The 27,896-nt window shown below is 47.8% G+C and overlaps 1 protein-coding gene across 5 annotated transcripts in view; it reads right to left on the bottom strand.

The window, feature by feature from the left end:
• The window catches only part of Csmd2 (CUB and Sushi multiple domains 2), a 671,876-nt gene that overhangs the window by 34,494 nt on the left and 609,486 nt on the right, over positions 1–27,896 (bottom strand). For all 5 annotated transcript variants that reach the window (XM_045150007.1, XM_045150008.1, XM_045150010.1 and 2 more), the window contains 8 exons: positions 27,415–27,603; positions 22,451–22,636; positions 19,748–19,942; positions 18,588–18,761; positions 17,393–17,566; positions 12,047–12,220; positions 8,898–9,086; positions 5,139–5,312 (listed from right to left, as the gene is read on the bottom strand). In XM_045150007.1, the coding sequence (XP_045005942.1) occupies positions 5,139–5,312; positions 8,898–9,086; positions 12,047–12,220; positions 17,393–17,566; positions 18,588–18,761; positions 19,748–19,942; positions 22,451–22,636; positions 27,415–27,603 (1,455 nt within the window). The remainder of the gene's footprint in view (positions 1–5,138; positions 5,313–8,897; positions 9,087–12,046; positions 12,221–17,392; positions 17,567–18,587; positions 18,762–19,747; positions 19,943–22,450; positions 22,637–27,414; positions 27,604–27,896) is intronic.

Raw genomic sequence — 27,896 nt, 5'->3', positions numbered from 1 at the left:
TTTGGTGTGTTGTGTGTTCATGTGTGTGGGCACTGAGTACATGCATGTCCTAGTGCATGTGTGTGGAGGTCTGAGGAGGACTCTGGTGCTGTTCCTCACCTTCTACCTCCTTTGTTTTTTAGCCAGGGTTTCACTCTATCCCAAGCTGAGGGAGGGTCCCATGTTGTTCTCCCCTGCTTTCACTAGCTGCCCTGTATCCCTGGTAGAGAGAGCTTCTAGCACTTTCTCCTGTTTCTACCTCCCTTCTTGTCTGTAGGTGTGGCTGGGATTACAAATGTCTGCCACAACCTCAGGCTTTTTTTTTATTTTTTTATTTGATAACAGTGAGAATAAGAGCGAGAAGGAGAGAGAGAGAGCAAGAATTGGTGTGCCAGGGCCTCCAGCCACTGCATATGCCACTGTGTGCCCATGTGTGGCCTTGTGCGCTTGCATCACTTTGTGCATCTGGCTTATGTGGGATCTGGAGAGTCAAATATCGATCCTTAGGCTTGACCACTGAGCCATGTTTCCAGCCCATCTCAGGCTTTTTGCATGGGCTCTGGGGTTCTCCACGTGGGTACTCAGGCTGGGGTAGCAAGTGCTGATCCACTGAGCCTTCTCCCCATTCCCATAAGTTCTTACTGTAAGGAAATGAAAATTATTTGGGATGATTGATTCTTGTCGTTAGCAGAGGATTCTCATTCACAAATCACACATCCAAAGGTTCTCTGGATTGAATACTCTAGATCTTATATAATTTTTACTTTGCTCCTGGCTGCTGCTCTAGCCACACTTATCTGGCTTTTGACATTCTATAGTCCTATGTAAGAGAGCACTAAGGACCTGAAAGACGAGGGAGGGTGAACAACAGGACACAGAGCCACAGGACCTGGTGCCTGGGGGAGCCAGTAGGGTCCAGATGGGAGACATGGGCAGGTTAGGCTGGGCCATGGAAGCCTGAAGGAATAGGAGAAGGGTGACAGAATAAATGTCAACTTTGTAAGAAAATGAGGGGTGCAACTTCTGTGGGATCTGCCTCCTCATGAACTCACGTGCATGAGAATTGAATGGTAACATCTGAGAACACACTGAAATTTCTGGGGTCAAAAGTGTTTGAGACACACAGACCCCCAACTTTACCCTTGATGGCCCTTACCCCTTTCTCTTACTCTCTCAGTATTGAAATTATTTTCCAAGTCTAGTCTTGTACTATGAGAATATGATGTAGCTCCCCACTCTTTTTATAGAAATTAAAAAACATATTTTTATTTATGAGACAGAGAGGGAGAGAGATTGGGTGTGTCAAGGCCTCCAGCCATTACAAATGAATTCTGGACACATGTGCCCCCTTGTGCATCTAGCTTTATGTGGTTACTGGGGAGTCAAACCTGGGTCCATTGGCTTTGCTGGCAAGTGCCTTAACCTCTGAGCCATCTCTCCAGCTCCCATTGTCCCCATTCTTGCTTCCCCCAAGGACGGGAATTCATTCAACCTTCCACTCACGTATTTGTAAAAAAAGAGAGCCCAGCACATTTTATTAGTTCTTTTTTTTCCTTTTTGGTGTTTTCCACATGGCTCAGGTGATTCTGGGGCTCTGGAGGGCCATGCTGACGGTGAGTGGCTCTAACTCCACACTGGCTAGCTGGTTCAGCTGGAACTGGCTCTCCAGGTCCAGGCTTGTTCTAAAAGGACAGCTCCCCATGGCAGTGTGAGGGAGATCAATGCTATAAAGACATCTGGGAAAGAATACTGCAACATGGGGGAAGACGAAGAGATGACACTCTCTGCTGGAGGGGTCTATCAGCAAAGATGGTGACATTTGAATTGGGTCTCCTACTCTCAAAATCTCTGCATGTTCCTCATAGTCCAGGGACTGATAAGTCAAGACTCAGGAGATTTTGTTATGCATTATCTGGGTCTACTGGCCACACAGAATGAGGTTCAAACATTTGAGCTGGAACTTCTAAAAATTAAAAATTAAAAAAAATTATTTATTTATTTGCAAGCAGAGAAAGATAGAGAGAAGAGGGACAGGAAGAATGGGCACTCCAGGGCCCCCAGCCACTGCAAATGAACTCCAGATGCATGTACCACTTTGTGCCTCTGGCTTTATGTGGGTACTGGGGAATTGAAGCTGGATCCTTTGGCTTTGCAGACAAGCGCCTTTACTGCTGAGCCATCTCCCCAGCCCTGAGCTGGAACTTTTGAACGTGTGTTTCTCAAGGGTGAGTGGGAGATGTTGCCATGGAAAACCTCTTTAAATTTCAGTCAGGGAGGAGCTACGTGTGCTTTGTCCACTGGAACACACCTAGAATTATTTCCCGATGGCCTGTTTGTCTTTTCCAAGGTATTTAAAGCTCATTCATCTCCCAGCTTTAGTGTGCACCTCCCTGCTAATTCTGCCACTAGAGGTCTCCAGGAAGGACCTGCCCAGGATCCCGCTCTCCCGAGGCGCTGCTGGTTTTGATGGGTACATGGGAGAAGTAAGATGCTCACTATTCTTCAGAATATTTGGGAGCAAGGATTAAACATTAGGAGGCTGTGTTTTCTGATGAACGGAGCCCATGTTTCTGAAGACTCCCTTCTTCTTACTGCCTTGGTCTCCCAAGGTGCCTGTGGTTTCTTGTCTCTGTTATAAATTTATGAGGTTGCCAAGCAAGATTCTGCATGTAGGATGACCACTTATGAGGTCACAAAATAACACCATCTCATAGTGAAGAGGGGTTTTTAAGGTTTTTCTAGCTTGGTTCTCTATCCCAGACAACAGTTGTCTCTGTAATATTTTCCAGTTTCTGAAAGTATAACCCCAGAGAAGGGAAATATACAGTCTGGGTAGAGGAGAGTTTTAGTTTCACCCTGTGGGTCAGGAGAACAGCCGTGGGTAACTGGCAGGAAGCGTTCCAAGCTTGCTTGGGTTTCCTTTCTCCTCTACTCTGCACCTCCCCAGCCGTGGAGAGCAAAGGTTCCCAGAAAAGATCAAACAGACTAGGAAAACCATTAACCCGATGTCCTGGAGAAGTTTCTAGAGGGAGAAGCTGAATGTAACTATTAGCACAGAAGAGACAGGTGTATACCTGGCCTTTTCCCCCCCCCCCCCGTGGATTTTCTCTTCCTTTTGGAGCTTGCTGTGTGGAGACCAAGGAGGCCGTGGTGTATGTGACCCTGCCTTCCTCATGTCATACTCCCCCAGTCACTTCCACCTCAAATCCAAGAGGAAGGAGTCATAGTGCCACTTAGCAGGTCTTCCTCTCTGCAGGCCTCCCATGGAGTCTTGCCCACTTGATTAGTCAGATGATTAATGAGATAAACTGGGGTGAGGGCTGGAGTTCTGGTAGTCATGTAGAGAGATATGCCTGGGGTTTCGCTGGGAAGCCACCAGCTCTCAGGAACAGTGGTTTCTGACAGTGTCTTAAACTTTGGTAGACAGACACACTGGGGAACTTCTGAGTTCAAGAAGAGCTGTGCATCTTATAGGGAGATAGCTTCTTTATAAGAAAGAGCGGGCTGGAGAGATGGTTTAGCGGTTAAGGCATTTGCCTACAAAGCCAAAGGATCCTGGTTCAATTCTCCAGAACCCAAGTAAGCCAGATGCACAAGGGGAGCACATGCATCTGGAGTTCATTTGTAGTGGCTGGAGGACCTGGTGCGCCCATTCTCCCTCCTTCTCTCTCCCTCTTTCTCTCTCAAATAAATAAATAACTAAAATGTATTAAAAACAAAACAATAGGTTGGTATTGTATATATGTAAGTAGAATGATTGAGATGGGGAGGGGGGTATGCTGGAGAATGGAATTTCAAAGGGGAAAGTGGGGGGGGAGGGAGGGTATTACCATGGGATATTTTTTATAATGATGGAAAATGTTAATAAAAATTGAGAAAAATAAAAAAATTGAGAAACAAAACAAAACAAAACCAAAAAAGAGCTTGACATCTTTACCTCTGGGAAGGATCTGGCAGGGGAAGGGCTAACTTCAATAAATATCAAGGTGGGTTCCCTGGAGATCCTCAAGCTACATGAGCAGCTACCAACCCCCTAAGGGGTTCCCTCCTGGGGCCAGGGGGGTTCACCTTAAAGACACAGCTTGCTTGCTCATTCTCTAGCCTGGTGGTTTCTTTCTTTTGTTTATTTGTTTAATATTTTTATTTGAGAGACAGAAAGAGGGAGAGATGTAGAGCGAGTGAGTGCACATGCAAATGAGAGAAAGAATGGGTGCACCAGGACCTTCAGCCACTGTAAACAAACTCCAGAATCATGTGCCGCCTTGTGCATCTGGCTTGTATGGGTCACGGGGTATCGAACTTGGGTTCTTTGGCTTTGCAGCTAGGCATCTTAACTGCTAAGCCATCCCTCCAACCCTGGTGGTTTCTTTTATTGGAGACACAGTTCGCTTTCAAATATATATATTTTTTCTGTTACATGGCATTGCAGATGAATTTCTGGCTTGAAGAATATGGGCATGGGAGCTTTGGCTCGCTGTGTTTGGCATTTTTTTTAGGTGGGGGTCTCACTCTAGCCCAGGCTGACCTGAAACTCATTTTATAGTCCCAGTCTGGCCTTGAACTCATGGATAAGTCTCCTACCCCAGCCTCCAGAGTGCTGTGACTAAAGGCATGCACCACCAAGCCCAGTCTGTGTTTGGTATCTTGATAGCATGAGGGAGTTTTCACAGAGATTAGCAGTGAAGCAAGTTCACAAACAGGAAATGTCTGGGGGCTGGTGTCTTAGGGGAGAAGCCTGTATCCCAGTAGGCAGATGGACAAGTGAGATAGACACTGGTGAGAAAGAAGTGGGCTGGGGTCCAAGAGTCTGAAATTGGGAAGCAAAGAGCACAGGAGTGGGTCTGGACCTGGGCTGTTGTTTCCCAGGAGCACATGAAGTCACTTGTGTGGACGGGACTGAGGCTGTGACCTCCCAAAGCAGCACCAGCCCATTTTGCGATCTCTTGGTTGCATGGCCCTAGCCAGAGCTCTCCATGGGCCGGAGTCCAGCTGGGACTTCTGGTGGTGCCATCTCAGCGTGAAGGACGAGACCAGGACCTCGAAGCTGTGATACCCTTCTACTCAGGGGTCACACGCACACCCCAGGAGCCTGCTCCCCCCACCCACCTGGTAGTCAGTGTTCTGTTGCCCCCTACCCGGCCCAATGCAATGCTCCATACCTGAGCAGTGGGGAAGGGAGCCAGTCCAGTGCCCATCCAGCCCACACATGCGGGTGGCGTTTCCCACCAGAGTCCGCTTGCCGGTGCAGCTGTAACGCACGACTGCCCCCACCGTATAGCTGTCTCCAGACATCTGGGAATGAGGCGGGGAGCCCGGATGGCCGCAGGACACCACTGTGGGAACAGCAAACATCTCAGCATGTCTGCAGGAAAGAAGAGGCAACCTTGGCCTCTGCTGGAATGAACTTCCTGCTGGCTCACCCCCGGGGCATTAGCAGGCAAGGTCTGTCCACCTCACCAGTGGTTCCAAACCAGCCCAGTGAAGAGTAATGCCTGCTTGGTAGGCACACAGTCACGTCAGTTCCTCCTCTGTCTTGTGTCTGGTGCTCACCTCTCTCCATTTCCACACTGCCAAATGAATAACACACCCAAGGTGTGCCTGGGCAGAAAGATGGTCCACTTAGAACACACAAGACTCAAAAGGAGCCATCCCTGTAGAGCTGTCTTCCCAGGTCGGTATTCCAGGTGAGGGTCGGGCATCGTCCTCTCCCCGCATCTTGCAGTTGCCTCGTCAGTGATTCCCAGCGTGCTCCCTTCACTCTGTGGTGCTTTACGCTGACTGCCACCTTGACGACATTTAGGACCCCCGTGAAAGCAAACCTCTAGGCCTGTCTGTGATGGAGTTTCCAAATGAGGTTGAGGTGGGAAGACCCACCCTAAGTGGGGGCAGCACCATTTCATATGTGGGCGGGGTCCCAAGATGAACGAAAAGGAGGAAGCTAGCTGGGCACCGACATTTGTCACTCTCTGCTTCCTGAGTGCAGATGCGGCGTGACTGGCTGCCCATGCCCCTGCCACCATGTCTTCTACATCACGATGGGCCGTACCCCCAAGCTGTGAGCAACATAAAATCCCTAAGTTGCGTTTTTCATATATTTGTTGCAACAGTGAGAAAAGTAACCACACACGGTTTCCCTTGTGTGGGACCGTCACTGGTACGGGGACTGGCCTTCTCATTCCTCTGTCATAGGCTGCTGCTCCGTGTCTGGGGTAAGGAAGCCCACACACTCACGGGTCACATATTCCAGCAGGGAGGAGAGAGTAGATGTAAGAAAACATTATGATGGAAAATAGAGATACAAGAGGGGTGAGGGTACTCCTTTTGAATAGGGTGGTCAGGGGCGCTATCTCTGAGGAAGTGACACTGACGTGGGTGATGTGAAAAAGCCTGGTATGTATGATCCGGAGGAAGTACGTGGAGTAAGGAACATGAGCCTAGAATATGTGCGTTGCTTTTCTTGTTCTGTGACAAATATCTGACATCTTAAGCGAGGAAGTGTTTATTTTAGCTTACACTTGGGGGGATGCAGTCCACTGTGGTGGGGAAAGCATGGAGGCAGAATCACATCCTATCTGTAGTCAGGAAGCAGACAGCGCAGTAAGTGAGGCTGGGCCATAAAATCTCAAGATCTACCTACTTCCCCACAGTGAGACTCTACCTCTAAAAGGTTCCAAAACAGCTCCATCAGCTGGGAAACAAAGTGTTTGCACACATGAGCTTATAGAGGATACTTTTTTCTTTCTAATTAATTTTTTTTTTTTTTTGAGAGAAAGAGAGAGACAGAGATGGAATTGGTGTGCCAGGGCCTCAGACACTGAATAGAACTCCAGACACTTGCGCCACCTAATGGGCATTTGTGGCCCTGCGCTTGCCTCACCTTTGTGCGTCTGGCCTACGTGGGATCTGGAGAGTCGAACGTGGGTCCTTAGGCTTTACAGGCAAGTCGTCTCTCTAGCCTTATAGGGGACACTTCACATTCAAACCACAACAGTGTGTTTGAGGAACAGCAAGAGAGCTGGAGGAGGTAAGCTAGATGAGCAGGGGAAGAGTGGAAGAGGACACGGAGGGAGGGTCACCGGGAGCTGGTCACAGCATGGCACTCCAGTTGTACTATATGAATGACAGGAAGCCAGTGGAAGGACATGCCTCCGTGTGCACTGTGCGGCACGGTTCTGGCTGCTGTGGAGAGAAGACCAAGGTGAGGCAGGAAAAGAAGCTGCTGAAAAGATTCCAGAAGAGGTGATCACGACTTTGACTGTGTGCTGGAGCCTGGTGGGAGTTCCTTGCAGTCACTGTTTGTATCCAATCAGAGCACAGGGCATGGGATAGATGCTGACCAGGACAGGGGACCAGGGGCACCTAATTATGACAGGAGCTTCACTTTACTAGAACATACAGAGATTTAAAACCACCAGAGGCTTTAAAGCTTGTCTGGCTTGCTGTATACAGGCGATTTGTTCATTTGTAACTCAAATAACTTGTCCTTCATATATGAGGTTGAACGGCCAGTCAGGGTCCTTGAGCAAGGGAAATACAGGCCGTGAGCAGCTGCACCAGTCTGGTAATACCTAGAGGCATAGGGCTTCTGGTGAAGTGACCCAGACTGCAGGGTTCACAGAAGGCATATGACCCAAAGAGCAGCCCACACCATTCTCCTTCAGGGACACGAAGACAGGACCAGGGCAGGACCAGGGTACGACTCTGCTCATAGGGATGCATGAGGCCAGCAGCCAGGGCTGGGGCCTGAGAACCTCCTCTGGCTTTAGTTTTCTTCTCCATGTCATCCCAGTATTTTTTCCTAGCAATAATTAATGAAGGCTCTTTTATTGAATGGCCTCAATGTACCAGATGTCAGCCAACACTCTCTGGAATTTCCAACATAACCTTCTGATAACTCTGTGGAGTGTTTTTTTCTTGTATCATTTCCTTAGGAGAAGGAATCATGAGTGGGAGGGGCAACAAACTGCTCTCAAGCCATGGGCATGTTGCACAGCAAAGTTGGCACTGGCATTCAGGCTAACTGGCATTTTTTGCTTCAGTCTTCCAGAAAAAAGGGGACTGAGTGTTGTCTTTCTGGAAAAGCCAGGACTGGGTAAGATGAGGAGAATGTCCTACTAGAAAGCCGTTTCTGAAGGAAGTGACCAGGGACACTGACAGGGCCAACTTCAGGTATGTACAGGTGTACATTGTAAGCAGCTCATCACTGAGCATGCAGACACTGCTAATGGTTTCTTTATTCTGAGGCTCAGGAGGAAAGCAGGACCCTCCCCTAGTACCTACTATACAGAGAGCCTATAACAAGGGCAGCCAGAATTGCAGTGACAAGATCCACACCGCCAGAAGGGTAAGACGGAGCTCTGAATGAATTTACTGCCTTTGTGCTAGTTCCCTATTAAATGCTAATGAGAAAAAGAGTAAACAAGACAGATCCTTGGGATGGTAAGCCACTGGCTTCCCAGACTGCTAACTCTCTGAATAAAGCTTGGCTTAAAGATTTCGGTTCCTGGTTTTGGTTTATGTGGCAGACAGTGTGGACCACTTACGGAAGGGATCTCCAAAGGCTGCAAGCATTGGTGGCAGTGGAAGAGAAGAAAGGAACAGCCTGAAGCTAGAAAGAGAGCATGTGAATCGGTGCACAGGAGTGCTGGTGAGGGACAGGCTGAGTGGCCCAGAACGAGGAAGGCTTCTCAGAGGAGGTGAAGTCCACCTGGACATGCAGGAGGAATCTATGGCCAGGTGGCAGAAGCCCAAAAAAGGGGGTCAAGAAGGTCACTGATGATGTCCAAGAACCTTCCCCAGTGACTCCATGGAGGCATAGCATGCCTGCACACCCACATGCACACACACATGCACACACGGGCAGGGGCTCTGTAACACGCATTAGCTGTCAGTCCCTTGAGCACATGGCATCTACTTACAGAGACACTGGGGGCGGGGCCGGTCCCACGTGCCATCGCCCTGGCAGCTGAGTGCGGGAGTGCCCAGGAGGTAGAAGCCAGGGTTGCACTGGTAGGACACAGTAGTCCCGAAGCTGAACCTGTGTGGACTGTTGGTGTGGACTTGTCTGACGCTATTTTCTTGATGTCCAGGGTCTGTACAATTCATGACTGCAATTGAATGGGACAGTTAGATGCGGAACCTGGATGCAAGGATTTACTCAAACTGTGTGTGTGTGTGTGTGTGTGTGTGTGTATGTGTACACATTATGTATGTGTGTACAGGTGTATATATACACATATACATGTGTGTGTGTAGGCCAGCAGACAATCTTGGCTGTCATTCTTTTTTTTTTTTTTTAAATATTTTATTTATTTATTTGAGAGAGACAGACACACAGAAGAGAAAGACAGATAGAGGGAGAGAGAGAATGGGCGCGCCAGGGCTTCCAGCCTTTGCAAACAAACTCCAGACGCGTGCGCCCCCTTGTGCATCTGGCTAACGTGGGACCTGGGGAACCGAGCCTCGAACCGGGGTCCTTAGGCTTCACAGGCAAGCGCTTAACCGCTAAGCCATCTTTCCAGCCCTTGGCTGTCATTCTTGAGAAGTACTATGTACCTTTCTCTCTTTTTTTTTTGAGACAGGGTCTCTCATTGGCCTAGAGACCATCATTTGGCTAAACTGGCTAGTCAGTAGGTCTCAGGGATGCTGCTGTCTCTGCCTCCCCACCTGCAGCATCAGGATGACAGGCAAATGCCATCACACCTGGCTTTCTTTGATGTAGGTTCTGGGGGCTGACCTCATGTATGTTGTCATGCCTGTACAGCAGACACTTCACTGAATCAGCTATCTTCACAGCCCCTGGAGATCTTCCCATGCCTTGGAATGAGAAGTCAGCAATCCAGACAGACACCTATATTCTGGTATGGCAAAATCTCCACTCTAAAGCTTGGTGACAAAGAAGACCCTGCCCAGGAGGGTGGCCTGGTCCTAAGACTGTTTCCCTTCTGCTTTGCCTTGACCACTTGGACAGTTCTTTCGTCGTCCGTGTCCAGGTGGACATCACCTCCTTTGAGAAGCCTGTCCCTTCTCCTGGACCACTTAGCCCCTCCCTTTCAAGTCTCCCCAGTGCATGCTGGGCTGTGATGTGTTTAGGTCCATGTGTACCCCGAGGTGTGGCTGTCTCATCTTGTCTCTCCTTGTCTGTCCTTCACATAGCTTGGCTTCCCCAGCAAACATCATCCATTGTAAATGAACACATCTGAGCTGGTTTGAGCAGCAATTGGTCTCTTTTGGAAATGATTGCAATCATATATTATTTGGGGCATATGTGTATATATGGTGTTTGGGTGTGTGTGGGCTCACATTTGTGTGTAGGTGCATGTGTACATGTGTGTGGAGGCCAGAGGACAACCTCAGGTGTCATTTCTCAGGTACACTGTCCACCTCTTTGTAAGACAGTGTCTATCACTGGTGTGAAGCTCATTAGTCATGCCAGACTCTGGCCCCTGGGGCCCTCCTGTCTCCACCTCCCCAGCACTGGGATTGCAGCTGAATGCCACCACATGCAGCATGGATATAGGTGTTCTGGGCCAAACTCAGGTCCTCATGCTTGTGAGGCAAACACTTTACTCACTCAACTAACTCATCAGCCCTGAACCATTGATTTTGGAGTATTTCAAGGAGACATTAATATTCTGGAGGACTCAGTAGACTTTAAAATGTTCATGAGTTTCCAAAGCTTTAATCAAAATCAGGGAGATTTCAGAATAATGACAATATTATGCACAATCTATAATACCTGCTTTTACTTTCAAAACACTTTCAAATCCATCTTCTTACCCGAGCCTCATGCTTAGAAAATAAGGTGGGCCTTTAAGCCTTTAAGGTATAAGGTATGCTTTAGTTTAATTTAATTTATTTATTTTGAGAAAGAGGGAGGGAGAGCGGGAGAGAGAGAGAGAAAGAGAGAGAAGAGAGAGAGAGAGAGAGAGAGAGAGAGAGAGAGAGAGAAAACAGGTGCACCAGAGCCTCCAGCCACTGCAAACAAACTCCAGACACATGCACTACCTTGTGTATCTGGCTTATGTGGGTGCTGGGGAATTGAACCTGGGTCCTTAGGTTTTGCAGGCAGGTGTCTTAACCACTAAGCCATCTCTCCAGCCCAAGGTATGTTTTTAAACCACTGCTGAAGCTCCTGGAGGCTTTATTGCTTTACTGCTGTATAAAGTCCTTTAAAGAGGAGAGAAGTGACTTCCTAAACAGGGCAGTCCAAACGGGGCCAGAACAGCCTCTGCTTGGGCTGCTGGACTCTGTTTGTCTCTGTGTCTCTTCCCTCCCCCTTCCCTGCCTCTTCATCTCAATTCATAGATGCCTATGTTTCTTTTTCCATTGCAGTTCTACTACTTTAAAAGTTTTCCTCGTAAATAGGTATCTATTAAATGTAATTACAAAGAGGCTGCAGTAGCAATTTTGCAACCATGAGGAAATATCAAGATGCTGCTATTGACATCACTGAGTAGGTACAGAAATGGTACTATTTCTAAATTTCGTGTATATATAAGAAAAGAGCTTCTGTTAGAGAGAGAGAGAGAGAGAGAGAGAGAGAGAGAGAGAGAGAGAGAGAGGCTTTAACTGATGATTAATTATGTGTTGTATGAACTAAACAAGACTTGAAAGATGAAACTATATTTTGATTTCCTTATATAATGAAATTTTACATGACCATATTTAGAGTTGTGAAAGTTCCAATTTTTGAAAATTATTTATTTATTTATTTGCAAGGAGAGAGAGAGAGAGAGAGAGAGAGAGAGAGAGGGAGGGAGAATGTGTGCACCAGGGCCTGTAGCCACTGTAAACGAACTCCAGATGCATGTGACCCTTATGTATCTAGCTTATGTGGGTCCTGGGGAATCAAACCTGGGTCCTTTGGCTTTGCAGGCAAGTGCCTTAACTGCTAAGCCATCTCTCCAACCTGAAACTTCCCATTTGTGACCCTTCTCTGTCCCAAGGGTTCCTCGCCCAAGGAAGAATCACCCTGAGACTGAATTTGCTGGCCTTTCCTCCTGGGGTACAGAAGCACAGATAGCTGAGGTAGTGGGAGTCGCATGGGACAAGAAGCGTGACTCACTTCTGCAGGTGGGCAGCGTGTCACTCCATTGCCCATTGGCCAGGCATTGGGACCGAGCAGCCCCCTCGGCTATGTACCCAGGGTTGCAAACAAACTTGACGACGTCATTGAGGTTGAACTGACTGCCCTGGGTGAGACCGTTGATGGGGTTGCCTGGGTGCCCGCAGGTGATTGCTGTAATGGAAAGAGAAGACAGATAAGCCCTCTTATACCTCCAAAGTCATCGTCTTCTCCCGGGCCTGCTCCCTGACCCGGCTCTCCAGCGAAGTGGAAGGATGAGCCAGGGTATGCTGCACAGGAGAGGATCCATCACTTGGATGCATTGACACAGAATCATGACCCACACCCCAGAGGGTTAAAACCTGCTCTTGGAAAGTGAGAGGAATACTGAGGATGACATGCTTTGGGAGTCCCCCAGCACCATCTTTGTGTGTGTATGTATGTGTGTGTGGTATATGTACATGCATGTTGTATGTGTGGTTTATGTACATGCTTGTTGCATGTATGTGTGTTTTGTATGTATGTGTGGTATGTGTGCACATATGTGTGGCGCATGCATGTGTGTGGTGTATGCATACAGGTGTGCATGTACATGTATGCACATGTGCGGTACATGTATGTTGTGCTTGCACATATGTGGTGTATGTACATGTGTATGTGGTATATGACATATGCATGTAGTGTATGTATGTGTGTATGGTGTGTACATGTATGTGCTGTATGTACATGCATGTGTGTGTTGTATGTACACATGTGCATGTGGTGTATGTATGTGTGTGGCATATGTACGTATGTATGTTGTATAGGTACATGTGTGTGGTATATGTACATGCGTGTGTGCAGAGACCAGAGGAGAGCATTGGATGCCCTTCTCTAATCCCTCATCTACATATTTCCTTGACACAGGGTCTCTCTCAAACAGTGATTCTCTGTCTCCATCCCCTGCAGACTGCTGTTACAGATGTGCATGGACACATCCAGCTATTTTTAAAACTTTAGTTATTTGAGAGAAAGAAGAAAGAGAGAGAGAGAATGAGCACGCCAGGGCCTCCAGCCACTGCAAACAAACTCCAGACACATGTGCCACCTTGTGCATCTGGCTAACGTGGGTCCTGGGGAATCAAACCTGGGTGCTATGGCTTTGCAGACAAGTGCCTTAACCTCAACACCATCTCTCCAGCCCCTATTGTTTTTAAGTGTGGGCTCCAGGGAGTCAAGCTTGGCAGCCTCTGGGCTGAGAGGCCCTCATGTTTAAATGGCAAATGCTCCTAGTCGCTGAAACATCGCCCCAGTCCAGAGCACCACCTTTTTAAGGGCAGAAAGACAAAAAAAAAAAAAAAAAAAAAAAAGAAAGAAAAAAAAGCCTTTGAAGCGAACTGAAGAGGGGTCAGAAACAAAGTGCAGCAAAGCTCTGCAGGCATGTAGTGTAACGGGAGCCGAGGGGACCGTCCCAAGCCACGTCAGACACCCTGGCAGGAGAAGTAAAGGAAGGCAGAAGAGCATGTGTGGTATAGCTCACTGCCTCCAACAGGCTCCCAGGCCACAGGACTGGCTAAGGACAGCAGGAGTACCTGCTGCCACTAGCTGCCATCTCCTGTCCCCATGACAGCCTTCTGTTCTTGCTGTCTGCTCCAGTTTTGTCTGCCATCTCCTGTGCCCCACTCTGCAGCTCCTGGGCAGCAGGGCCCCGAGGCCAGTGCCTCATGGCCAAGAACCCCAACCAACTATTGACACGCAAGTTCTTTCTGACTAGAGTAGGAATGTGGTAGGAACAGAATGCAGGCTGCAGTGGCTTTTGCTGCCAAGGAGGGACGAGAGTGGGGCAAGCAACCACAACAGGCAGCTGCGCTCGCTGACCTTGACTGTCAACTTGATGCAATTGAGAAGTGCCTTCAAGATGAGAGTGAAACGCATCCTTGCTGGGTGGGCCTGGGAGGGTCTTTCCAGACATAATAACAAGATAATGAGGCTCTGAATGAAGCCTGATGGATTTATAAGTTATCATGTTGTTGAGAGACGGTGAAAAGCAAGAGGCTGGAGCATGTCCTCGGGGCTCTATCTAGTCCTGGTCTCCCCATGTATTCTCTTTCTCTGCTTCCCAGTGGCCACGTTGTGAACTGTTCTCCTCCGTGCGCCCCTGGCCACAGTGCACTGAAATGTCTGCAACCACGCGCCAAAGCAGATCTCTCTTCCTTTAAGTTGCTTGCGCCAGGCATGCTGGTCACGGTGATGACAAGCTAATGAGTACAGCAGCTTTTCGAAGCTGACTGACTTTACATGCCGGGGTGACGAAGGCTAGGCCATGGTACCCAAGATACATGGCCACACTTGATTCTAGATGTTTCTGTGAGGGTGTCTTATTTATTTATTTAGTTTTAGCTCACACTAACATTTACATCAGGAGACCCCCAGTAAAGCAGATCACCCTTCATGCAAGTGAGCCTCACCTATTGAGTGGAAGCCTCACCTATTGAGAGCAAGAATGACTTTCCTGTTAGCAGGCAGCCTGTGACTTTGAACCACAGATCTGCTGTAGGGCTGCAGGTGGCCGGCCATCCCTGCAGACTCTGTACTTGACAGTTCCCAAAGCTGCAGGGACCAACTCTGTAAAGCACGTGACGTGTGCACACAGGCGCACACGCCCACCTCCTATCTATTTCTCTCGAGAATAACGACAAAGGGGCAGAGCACACAGTGTAACTGGGAAAAGGTAGGGGTCCTGCTGAGGCATAAGCACAGGAACCTCCAACCCTAAACTGCCCAGGGCTGAGATGATGGCACATTCAATTCATGGGTATGCATAACACCCGTCACAGGGCCCGGCACCTAGCAGGTGCTAACGTGCGTTTGCTGAGGGGAGGCTGCAGAGGTGGAGAGAAGCAGTAGAAAGGGCAGTGAAGTGGGACAGAAGTCAGATAAAACTGTTGTGTGTCCATCGAGGAGACAGGAGGGCAGGCGATCCCAAGTCAGGGCGTGGACAGCTTGGGCCAGGAGATAGGCTCTTCTGTCACTGGGGGCGGGGGGGGGCGTGTGTGTGGAGAAGTGGAAGGCAGTACTGTCTGGTGGCTTTCATCATCTTTGCAGACTAGAGGGTGAGAATATACTACTGACAGTTTGGGGGTTTATATACATTCACTCATCTGATTTTCAGCCTTCTGAGGGCAGTGCCACCATCATCCCTGGGTAACAGACTTCCCAACGAGCCTGGGCCCTTGCTCACGGGGCTTTGTTTCACAGTGGTTCCTCTGAGGTCTGAAGCCAGCTGTGCCGATTCCTGGCTTCATATATGCCTTGTTTTAGAGTTGGCTGAGCATGCGGGTGGCGATGGTGGAGGGTGGGTCTGCAGGAGGGGTGGTGGTGGGAAGTGGCCTGTGGGAAAGGGAAGGGAATGCGTGGAAAGCGGGGGGGGTGGGGTGGCAGAGGCTGAGCGTCCGCTTGTCTGCGTGACACTGAGGCCACGGAGTGAACTTGGGACCGCGGCCAAGCTGGCACAGAGGAAGCACGCCTTAGCTTGCTTCTTCCAGAAAGTACACCGATCCATGTGCTCCAGGACAGAATAGGGCCTGGTCTAAGAGACAGTGGATTCTACAGGGTGGTAGCACCCTTTCTATCAACGACCATCATTGCTGTCGCCATCATCAGCATCACCATGGCAATCGTCACCACCGTCGCTAGTACCACCAGCATCGCTGCCACCACCACCACCACCATTGTCATCATGACCACCATCCCCAACACCAGCATCACCATCAAACCAGCACCAGCCCCAACACCAGCACCAGCACTATTCTGACTATTTACATGCATAACTTTATCTTAAGTGACAAGAGTCTCTGAGCCGCCTGCTTTCTATAGTTGAGGGAATGGGACCCAGTGAGGGAACTTCACTTGTTAGCAGTCACACAACAGCCATGTGATACCAAGGGGTGGAGCCAGGATATGCCAATCCAGGTGGGTGGGGGGGATGACTCTTTACTGGATGGCTTGTTACTATGATCCAGGCCTAACGACAAGTGTCTTGAGGCCAGGCAGACATTCTCTATCCAAGACCTCAGCATGCCCCCCAACTCATAAGTCAATCTCTTCAGACACACTGACCTTCCCAAAGCCATTTTGAACAATGTTTTGTCCTGACACATCTGGAAGGATGACCATATAGATGGGTCTTGCTTTCTGTAAACCTAACACTTAAGAAGTCATTAAGGGGCTGGAGGGATGGCTTCACAGTTAAGGCACTAGCCTGCAAAGCTAAAGGACTCAGGCTCAATTCCCTAGAACCCACATAAGCTAGATGTACAGGGTGGTGCATGCTGTGGGAATTCCTTTGCGGCTCTGACACGCCCATTTTCTCTCTCTCTCTGTTTGTTTCTCTCTCAAATATAAATAAACATAAAATATTTAAAAAAGCTAAAAACAAGAAACCACTAAGATTACTCCTTAGCCATTGCTATGAGACACGTTCCATTCGTTTATTGGTCTACTCCATATATGAGAAGCCAAATGAAAGAATTAACAACAAAATGCTGCCTTATAACAAAGAGAACAAAACCCTTGCATTTTACATAAAGGCTCACTTCAGGGCACTTTTTTAAACAATGCAGAATTTTTCAAATTACTTGCAGGCAGCTGAGGATAATGGTGGCCACCTAATTTCCCCAGAACAAAAATGAACACGAGCAAATAAAAGCGCAGAAAACCCAGGTCTGCAACAACCCCCAAGACAGATACTGCTACAAACTTTAAATTGCCTGGAAGCACTGAAGTGAACAGGAAACTCAGACACGGTGAGCCAGAATTAGTATTTCAAACTATGACCCGAGAATATGTTTGTGTGATGCAAGATCCGAGCCTGTGCGTCCAAAGACACACCGAGTGCCTGAGGAGACTGGCTTGGAGCAGTCAACTCTGAGGTGTATACTAATGAACATATTAGACTTTAAGAAGCCATTCAGATGAAAGGTGGAAATTAATGTTGATAATAACTAATAAATGCGAACAAAGAAATGTTCATTGTTAGAATTACGAGATACAATTAAAACAGTCAGTCAGAAGAACTTTCATATTTGTGTAACCACAAAAATAAATACAAAATGAAACCAACTAAATTAAATACCTCACCAAAAGCTACAGAAATCAACATAAAAGGAAATCAAAAGAAACCACAAGGAAATAGTAATGGTGAAAGCAATAACTAATGACGCAGAGACCTGAAAGCAATAGATGTAATGATTACACCTCTGAAATCAAACGGGCATACAAAGCCCATAGCTAACCTAATCAAAATGGAGAAGAAAGTCCATGTTGCCTCGGAGCCTGGCGACTAGGGAGAGTGGACGACATACTTACGCACACAGAAAGGGGTCTTGCCCGACCAGCGGTGGTCCTGCTGGCAGATGCGCACGGACATGCCGATGAGGCGGAAGCCGGCGCCGCACTGGTACACCACGCTGCCCCGGTAGTTGTAGTTCTCTCCGTTGATGTGTCCGTTCACGACGGGCTCAGGAGCTCCACAGTGTCCAGCTTCGGTGGGATGGGTGGGAGAGAGAAGACAGGGAATCAAACAGGTGCTTCCAGAAGGTGAGGTAGAGCTTGGGAACACAGGGTGGTGGGGGAAAAGGGCCAAGTACCGCCGCCCACCCCGCCACCCTTCACTTTCCCACCTCCCCTGGAGAGCAGTGATCCTGAACACCACAGAAATGACATTGAGCGGGCTGGAGAGATGGCTTAGCAGTTAAGGCCCTTGCCTGTGAAGCCTAAGGACCCAGGTTCGATTCACCTGTCCCCACATAAGCCAGATGCACAAGGTGGCACATGTGTCTGGAGTTCGTTTGCGGTGGCTAGAAGCCCTGGCGTGCCCATTCTCTCTCTATCTGCCCCTTCCTCTCTCTCAAATAAATGAAAAGATAAATATTAAAAAATGAAATGACATTGAGGGCCTCGGTAATCCCCAATATCAAGGCTGCATTTCAAATGACCTTTCACCTTTGAGCTTTAGTTTCTGTGTCCACACAGGTGAGGTGTTAGCACTGCCTCTGGGATTGCTATAGTTGAATACAACTCCAAAAGCCCTGGTGTTGAGGTGTCTAGTCTGTGGCACTCCTGGGAGGTCGTGAAATCCTTAAGAGGTGGGGAGGAAGTCAGGGCATGGGGAGGGGTGTGCTTTTAAAGCAGATGTTGAGATCTTGGCCATTTACCGTCATTGTGCTCCTTGGCTTTCATATGTATACTTTAAAAAATTAAATCTTTATATATAATATTTAGGTGCATGATAGGAATGTGTGACTGCATCTCTGCAGGGTTTAGGCCTGACTATGTCCTTCATGCTAGGGTCAAATATCTGATTAGAATGAGAACCCCTCAGAGGCTGGTCTTGAAGAACAGTTGAAGCTATTCTCCTTGTTTTGGGTTCCCCCAGGGAAGCTAATTCTGGGTTTTAGTCATGGTAGATGCTTCATAGTTGATGTCTGAAGTAAGAATTTTCTTGAGTATGTAAAAATGTGCTGTCTGAAGCTAGGCAGGGTGGCCTGGGGTGGCCACTCACCGAGGCAACGGACTTCTGAGCCACTCCAGAGTCCATTGGCCATGCACTCCCGCACCCTGGAGCCCACCAGCGTGTACCCGGAATTGCAGGAGAAGATGGCGGTCGCTCCGTAGACAGACAGTGTTCCAATACGGTGCCCACTGGGGGGTGTGGGGAGTTCTCCACAGGAGATGACTGAAAAGATCACAAAACACTCAATAGGCCAGTCCCAACATGGGAGGACACAGGACTGGTTCAGACAAGCAGGAATAATGACCCAAATAAGATCCCTTAATCTTCCTTTCCTAGAACTAATGGTCAGAGTGTGCTTCGGCATGGACTTATGTGACATGATCCCTATCTGAAGGTGTCCCCAAAAGTTCTAGAGGAGCTATCAAAACGTCCAGGCTCTACTCCAGAGGTACAGGCCACAATCTCTGGTGATGATCAGATGCAGGCACACGTATTTGTGAAGAACTCAGGTGGTTGAAGTTAGCACCGTGGTTAGGAAGAGATTCAGTGGCATGCTCCCCAGAGCTCTGGGAAGATGCTAACATCAATTTTGTCCTTTGCTATTGAGCTCAGCAGTAGTCTCATACTGTTCAACACAACATGCCAACTGCCCCTGGCTGATGTATGGGCGAGGTGTGACTGGTGAGTGCTCCACACTTGTGACCCTTACTTGCCACATTCCTGGTCTCTACTGTAGAGACCACACCCTTCTCTTTCAAGGAGTTACCCCAAGAACACTCTTGATAAACCACTGACTCAGGGATACGACCTGTGAGACTTTTGTAAAGAATCAAAGGGAAACAGTAATGCAGGAGAGGTAGACAGACTTAGGTCCTCTATACTATAAAAGGTCCTATCATTGCTCCTTTGCCTGTCTGTCTGTCCAGCAGAATACAAGCTCTTAGTAAGCAGGAACCATACTCACTTGTCTTTATGCCTCTATAGTACCTGACATAGATTCCAAGCAGGGTAGCTTATAAAAATGTAGATTTAAATGAGGTGACATGATGCCAAGTATTAAGTTATTTTCCCAGATCCCGATTCTAGTTGAGTGACCAGAAAGAGTTACACGGAAATCATTGGGGGTACCCCTTCTCCCCATCCATATCTATGACAACTCAGGCGAGTGGTACCATTCAGTCACTCTCACCCTCTCCTCCTGGGCTTACTTTGACAGGTGGGCATAGAGTCCCCCAGGCTCCATCTGCCATTGGCCTGACAGCGGATGACCCTCTGACCAGTGTAGTAGTAGCCAGGGTCACAGATGAGCATCAGCTGGGCCTGGAACTGGTACTGGGTCTCAAAGATGAGCCTCCATCGGCCATGCTCCACACTGACGCTGCTGACATCAGGACAGGTCACAGCTGTGGGACAAGGAGAACGGTTGGGCCGGACAAGGGAGAGGGAAGAGGATTTATCAGTTGTGGAAGACAGGGCAGGAGCTCCAGAGCCGAGAGTGCTGTGACTGTTATGGGGTAAGCAACTGCCCACTGGCTGGATCTGAAGCCTGCTCTACAGGACAGAACTCATGGCTGGGACTGAACATCTAGCCAAAAGCCTATGGTTGGAAAAGGCAGAGACCCTAGGGGGAAGCTAATACTGTTGTTTGGTGAAATGGGTATGTTGTGCCTGTTAGAATTGCCTGCTAGGGCTGGAGAGATGGCTTAGCGGTTAAGGTGCTCGCCTGTGAAGGCTAAGAATGCATGTTCGAATCTCCAGGTCCCATGTAAGCCAGACACAGTGATGCAGCCTGAAAAGCCATATATGTGCCACAAGGGGGTGAACATGTCTGGAGTTTGTACACAGTAGCTGAAAAGCCCTGGCTCTCTCTCTCAAAAATAAAGTAATAATAAAAAGAATTGCCCTCTGAATACTCTTATTTATTCTCATAGAGTAGTGCTGCTCTCACTTCAAAAATATTTTATTTATTTATTTGAGAGAGGGGTAGGTAGATAGAGACACAGAGAGAATGGGTATGCTAGGGCCTCTAGCCACTGCAGACAAACTCCAGACACATGCGCCCCCTTGTGCATCTGGCTTATCTGGGTCCTTAGACTTCACAGGCAAATGCCTTAACCTCTAAACTATCTCTCCAGCCCCTGCTATCGCTTTTGGTCAAAGAAGCTTCTCTCAGCAGGTGGCAGTGACTGCGGGGGGGGGGGGAGGGGAGACTGGAAACTCATCAGAGTGCTGAGAAGCGATAGTGAAGTTCTCAGCACTGAACGAGATATCTCTATGACACTTGCCAAGATTCAGGGAATGTCATGGAAGGGGTAGAAAGACAGTATGAGGTAGAGGATGGAAAGGAGTGCTTTGGAAGTTGCTTTCAGGCAGAGCATCCTTTGCCTTCATGACCTCACAGTGGCTGTGGATACTTGTATGATATTGGGCCCATCAACATGTTGCCATGGATAATGGAGAAAAGCAAAGCAAAGCAAAACAAGACACTGAAACAAAAGAGGGACTAGTTGGAAAGAAGAAAGGGTTCAGTAGAAGGGGGCAAAAAAAGTAATGGGAGGGGGCTATGATCAAAATACATTACGTATTATATGAAAATTGTTAATGGAAGGTTTTTAAAAGAAGGGTTCAGGACCTGGGAGAACTCAGTACTGTAATGATGCATCCAGGGAACTTGGGTCCCTAGTCAGGTTTGATACACGATGAGGGTCAGAAGTGGGATGCAGCAAGTTGGGGAGTACAGATATACCAAGAAAACCTCATAGTTAAATAAAGTAAAAACAGGTGGTTCCCAGCCAATGGTCAGCATTGGATGTGGACTGAATATTCCATTTGCGCAGATCTTTATTTTTCAAAAGAAGCCAGAATTATGGATTGTACTTTAAGTTTTCTTGATTTTAAAATCTTGGGAAGAAATTTATACTTTTTAATGAAGTACCCCATATGGGCCAAACCAAAAAGAAAAAAAAAAACTTAAGGTTCGAGAGATAGTTCAGTTAGTAAAGTGCTTGACTTACAAGTATGAGGACCTGAATTCGACTCCCAGTACCCATGTAAAGGCCAGGCATGGTGGCATGTGCTTTTAAGATGGGTGGATCCCTAGAGCTTGCAGGTCAGCCAGTCTAGCCTAGTCTGTGAGCTCCAGGCCACTGAGGGATGCTGTGTCAAAAAAGGGGAAAGCTTGGGCTGGAGAGATGTCTTAGTGGTTAAGTGCTTGCCTGTGAAGCCTAAGGACCCCGGTTTGAGGCTCAATTCCTCAGGACCCACATTAGCCAGATGCATAAGGGGGCACTTCATCTGGAGTTCACTTGTAGTGGCTGGAAGCCCTGGGGTGCCCATTCTCTCTCTCTTTCTCTCTGCCTTTTTCTCTATCTGTTGCTCTCAAATAAACAAATAAAAGTAACCAAAAAAATTTTTAAAAAGGGAAAGGCTGCTATATCTTAGGAGCAACACCTGAAGCTTCCCTCTGGTGTCCACATGCACACACATGCATACCAACACAACATAACACACCCCACACACACCCCACAGTGTCTATGGACTAAATGTGACCCTATTTGTCCTCTGGTCTAGATAGATGTTGTGATTTCAGAGTCTTGTGATCAAGGGACATTCATGCCATATTCTGACATCTCCATCTAAAACAGAGTGGATCAAGTGCATTCTAAGTGCTGGGGTGGTTTATGGAAACATCCCGGGGCACAATGGTTCTTCAGTTCTGTGAGAGTGGTTCTCCATGGGCACCAAGGTTGGTACATGTCACCACCTACTTTCTTCCCTTCCCGAGTATATTAACTTCCATGCAAAAGCTTTTCCGTCATGGATAGACTTGAGGCTCACTCCCTGTGGGAATCTTTTCAGTTGTGTCCCTAGCTCCCCCCGCCCGGCACCTGCATCCACTGCCAAGGACTCACGGACACACTGTGGGGGCACATTGCGGTTGTTCCACAGGCCCGTTTCCAGACACTCTGCGGTGGCCTCGGCACCAGCCTGGAGGTGGTAGCCTTCATTGCAGCTGTACACAGCCTTGGTCCCCACTGTGTACTCCTTGCCGAATACCATTCCATTCTTGGGAGCATTGGGAAGACCACAGGAAAGAGCTAGTGAAGGAGAAAAGGGGCATGAGCATTTCTGGCCCAAGGTACAGTTCTAAGAACATATTCTGATCTTTCCTCTCCCCTTAAGAGCCTCACAAAATGATAGTAAAAACAAAACAAAAACAACAAAAAACCCAAAATAAAACAGGAAGAGCCTTATAATAAAAAAAATAGGAAGCTCGTCATTAGAGATCTCAGAAAAGAAAAATTAGAAACTGGAATATAAAAAACAACAAAAACACCCAAAATAAAACAGGAAGAGCCTCATAATAAAAAATAGGAAGACCATCATTAGAGATCTTAGAAAAGAAAAATTAGAAGCTGGAATATAGAAGAATATTCATAGAGTGAATTGTATTCTTAGAATATGGGGCAAAAAGGTCATGTGTAGCTCAAGATACATGGGCAAGAGCCTAGGGTCAATACAGCTCTCCATCCCTTCCCACGGAGTCAGTGTTGGGGCATTCAAGCATCTACTCACTGAACAAAATAGAGTGTTTTCCCCTTACTTTAGGGTAGGAGGAGAGAACTCCTTTGAGAGAAGTAGGGCTTCCATGGTGGAAGCTGGCATTTCAGAAGAATGCTTGTTTAATCTTGGGATCTAAGGTCTCTGGGTTTAAAGCACGTCTATTCATCCTTGCCCCACACTCAGCTCAAGAGCTTATTCATAGGAGAGAAGTCACGGGTAAAGGCATTTATGCAAAATAACAACAAAGGTAAGGTAATCCACATCTGCTACCTGGAAAAATCAACCTAGCTCTCACCCTTTAAACATGAACCATCAAAGGTTACTGAATACATGAAGGAAACCAGCAGGATCAATATGATTAAAATAAGATTTTAAATCAGGCAATAGCTAATTTAGCAAATAGAAGGTGTGGGATTGTAGGGCTCTGGGTAGTAAGCAATATCTTGAGAAGGTCAATATGTCATATAGCATCTGTGAAACGAAAATAGAGTGCTCTAGAAACAGCAAGGCAACAAGACAGCGGTGACAGGTTCTTGCACATGAAAAATATGAATGCCAAGGTGTGCATTCAAAGGAGGCTTGGAGATTAGAAGTCAAAGAAGTTATCATAATATAGGCCTAAAAGACAGAAGCTAGAAATGAGAGAAAAGGACTAAGACCAGAAAGAATCAGTTAATTCGGTTCAACATCCAATTATTCAGAGCTCCAGAAAGAGCAGAAAGTGGGCAAGATAGAGTTATCCTACATGAAGATTTCTAAGAACTGAAGAAAGACCAGCCTTCAGATTGAAAGGGAGCTAGGGATGTAAAAAGAACCATGCTTAGATCCACTATTTTTTAAATTTTTTTTTAACTTTTCATAATTTTTATTAACATTTTTTCATGATTATAAGAAATATCCCATGGTAATACCCTCCCCCCAACTTTCCCCTTTGAAATTCCATTCTCCATCATATCACTATTTTTTGTTTTGTTTTGTTTTTTTGAGGTAAGGTCTCACTCTGGCCCAGGCTGACCTGAAATTCACTCTGTAGTCTCAGGGTGGCCTCGAACCCATGGCGATCCTCCTACCTCTGCCTCCCAAGTGCTAGGATTAAAGCATGCGCCACCACTCCTGGCTCTAGATCCACTATTGCCAATTGTCATTCAAAAGAGGCAGAAGCATTCCTACCAGGAGAGAGAGAGAGAGAGAGAGAGAGAGAGAGAGAGAGAGAGAGAGAGAGAGAGAAAGAGAGACAGAGAGAGAGAAGAAAGGCAGCGCCCTCCCCTCCAAATGAAGAATGAGACTTAGACATTAGACTTCCCATCTGCAAAGAAAAGGGGGAAAGCCTTTGAACTTTGGAATGGAATGATTTATAAACTGCGGTTTTATCTAGTCAGCCTACTAAGCATGTGTGAGGGAAAAACCAGTGACATCTCCATACATTTATAGACTCCGAAGTTTTACCTCTCATAAGTCCTCTCTCAGGGATATTTGAGGCTATTCTACATCACAAACAATGGAGCAAACAAGAAATGGCGAGAGATGCCATATAAATAATGAAAGCACTAACTCAGGAATACAAGAGGAGTCTCAAGGTAACACTTCAGGCGAGACGTGTGACCAGCAGCATGGTCAGGTCCATGACTCTATGTATTTACAGGAGGAATATGAGATAGATTAATCTGAGCCAAGGTACCGGCTGCTGCCGCTTATCCACCACCTCTCTGGACCACCAGTCTAGAGCTCAGACCTCCTTCCCTCAGTGCCAGAAGATGGAGCACAGGAAAGTCCCCAGTCTCGAGTAACAATGATGCCTGATGCTCATAGAATTTCCAGAACCAAGAACAAATCCTGGGCTAGAAGTCCATTATGGGAGATATGGGCGATATGGGAGAGGCTGGCTGTCCGGAGGAAGAGGAGTTGGAGTTCCAAAACAGAGGGAAGACTCAGAGCGTGGATGCAGGACCCAGAGAGGGGAGTCCGGAGCTCAAAGGGAATCAGAAGTAGTGAGTGCAAATAGCAAACAGCCAAGTAGCAAAACCCCGAACCCAAATGGTCCCGGGTTAGCTGCACCGTAATCTCACAGCCACTAAGTGCTCTGCTTGCTTGAACCCTCCAGAAGAAATGCCAGATTACCGCTGGCATTGTGCCTGGACAGTGGACCTGGGAGAACAGGTGTAGGCACTGACAACACCCCTTTACCAGGGTCCTGGCTGGGCTTGTGTGGACAGCCGACAGGAAACAAGACACTAGCCGGAGCGACTACAGCCCCGGGACCCCTAACCCAAAGGTAAGAGAGATACTTTGTAACGTGGGGAAGATAAAAGCCCACAGCGTCTGAAGCCTGAGATGATATGAAATGTGGGAGAGACAGCGATGGAGAGAGGAATGGAGGGAGGGAGACTGGCTGGGAGCCCAGGGAGAAGGCATCTGGAGCACACGATGTCTCGTGGAGACTGGAGAAGTTGTGGCGTATAAGCAGCAAGAGCGAATAGGCAACAGGATGCCAGGCCCCTCTTGCCCCTGAGCTACGCCAGCAGTGGGGAATGAACACCCTTCGTTTGAGAAGTCCACAGCACACTGCACTCACTGCCCTCTCAGTCCTCAAGGAGAAGGCAGTGAGGAGAGCCATGTGGGCGTGGGGCAGGGCGTGGGCTTCTCGGCTGTGGAGGGGCTTTTGTGCCAGGAGAGCGGCTGGGCTCTGGGTGGAGACCTGGCAGACAAGACTCTGCTCTGACGATGGAGACACGGCATGGAAGCCAAATGACATTTGCCATGTGCGACAGTCCTCTGGGACTTATGCTCAGGGCTTCTAATAGAATATTAACAATACATTGTTTTTGGTCTCTTCAAAACCACAGGCGCAGGTTAGAAGGTTGTGGGAGACAGACGTGGATTATCATTAAAAAGGACTTCGCCACAGAACAATCAGCACCATCATTTCTACCTATTTTCTACAACTGGCAGCTTTTCTTCTTTCCTCAAGGCAGCACATAGTGGTGAGACCACGGGACCAGGACGGCTTTCACCGCTGCCGGTAGGAGCAGAAAACTGAGGGATGGCACTAAGGATCCAAAGTTGTAGACTGTGTACATTGAGATGCAATAATCTCATTTCTGGGAATTTATTTTGAGGAAATAAAGATGGAAGTTCATAAAGATGGAACCGTAACTTCGTTATAGCGAAAACCACAGAAATCAGATTTTCCCCTAATACTATACAACCCCTGACAGTACATGGCACGCAGCGAGATGTGACGGTTCATCTTCACGGTCAGCTTGATTTGCGATCGCCAGGGCACACATGGCTGGGCGGTGCGTCTACAGGGGGGTTTCCATAAAGGCTGAACTGAGTTCGGAAGGCCCACTCTGGATGTGGGCTGCCAACTTTGTGGTGTGGGATCATGGACTGAATAAAGAGGAGAAAGGGAGACCAGCACAGGCTTTCAGCCCTCTCTGCCTTCAGACTGTGGGCGCAGTGTGACCAGCCGCCTCATGATCTGGCCGTCACACCTCCCCTGCCACATGGGCTCTGTGCTTTTGAACTGTAAGTCAGACTAAGCCCTTCTCTCCTTAAGGTGATTCCTGTCAGATATTCTCGTAACAGCAACAGGAAAAGTAACTCATTTGGAAGTGTATTTGGTTACAACAAAATATTAAAATGCTAAGAGCTTTGTGAATTGATGATCTTATTTTTGTAATCAACACGTAGAAGATCAACATAAATGTGCCAAGATGCTAACAGGAGTGATCTCATGTAGTAGGGCTATAATTCAGTTTCACTTTTGTCTTTTGTGTTATTTTTTTCAGATTTCTAATTTTAAAAGTATATTATTTTACTTTTATTAGCATATATAAATTATGCAAACCAAGAGGCTTCATTATGACAAAACATGTATTTACTTTAAGGGAAAATAAGCACCTCATAAATTATGAAAGACAATACATGCAAGCTGAATGGTGCATTTCAAGTGTTTGATCCGTTCATTTGCTCTAGGAGTTCAAGGCCACACTCCCTGCCTCTGGGAGTTCCTCCAGCTGCCTGAAGGAGGCAGATACCTTCCTTCTCTGTGGTTCTCCCAACATCCTTTCTATTCCTGGTACAGGGCTTCCTAGCTCTGCCATTTAATGCTGTCACATCGCCATCTCCCCCATGGCTCTGCAACCAGAGATGGTTCTGCTCATGTCATCTGCAGGGTGGACATACACGGACCCTCAGCCATGTTTGTTGGAAGAGTCACAGACCTTGTGGCAGGGACTGTTTGTGAGACCAACTGTGGTGTGACTTAGAGTGGAGCCACCTTGTGACTTGTCTTCTCCCCGCTGCTCACCTTGACAGAGAGGAATGGCCTCGCTCCACAGGTGATAGCCCTGAGGGTGCCTGGTACAGATGGCCATGCTGTGTCCCACCAAGCGGTAGCCTGCATCACAGCCGAAGTGGATGGAGCCTCCGGGCTGGGTGGTGGTCTGGCCCAGGATGAAGCCATGGGGCGGAGCCTTGGGCAGGCTGCAGTAAGGAGCTGAAGAACAGAGCAGGGCTCAGTGGAGTACCAGAGGACAGGTCTGCCGCTTCACGCGTCCCCACCTGCCTTCTCCTCCCGGCCCCTTGTTTCTGCCACTGACAGTTCAGTCAGTCAGTAAAGTGAAAGCAAAACAAAGGATAGCTGAAAAGAAAAAGGAAACCTGTTGCGTGAATCACTGGGACCCATTTGCTGCTGGAAGATAGCCCAGGTGGCTTTCAAACCCCTTCAGCCCTCAGGTGGCCTTACAAAGGAGGATGAGTGGGGCTGGTGTCAGACAGACATCCTGTCAG

The sequence above is a fragment of the Jaculus jaculus genome, chromosome 5 (genome assembly GCF_020740685.1).
Source record: "Jaculus jaculus isolate mJacJac1 chromosome 5, mJacJac1.mat.Y.cur, whole genome shotgun sequence".
Classification (NCBI taxonomy): Eukaryota; Metazoa; Chordata; class Mammalia; order Rodentia; family Dipodidae; genus Jaculus; species Jaculus jaculus.
The sequence above is the reverse complement of the archived record's forward strand: the minus strand, read 5'-3'. Positions and strand labels throughout refer to the sequence as shown.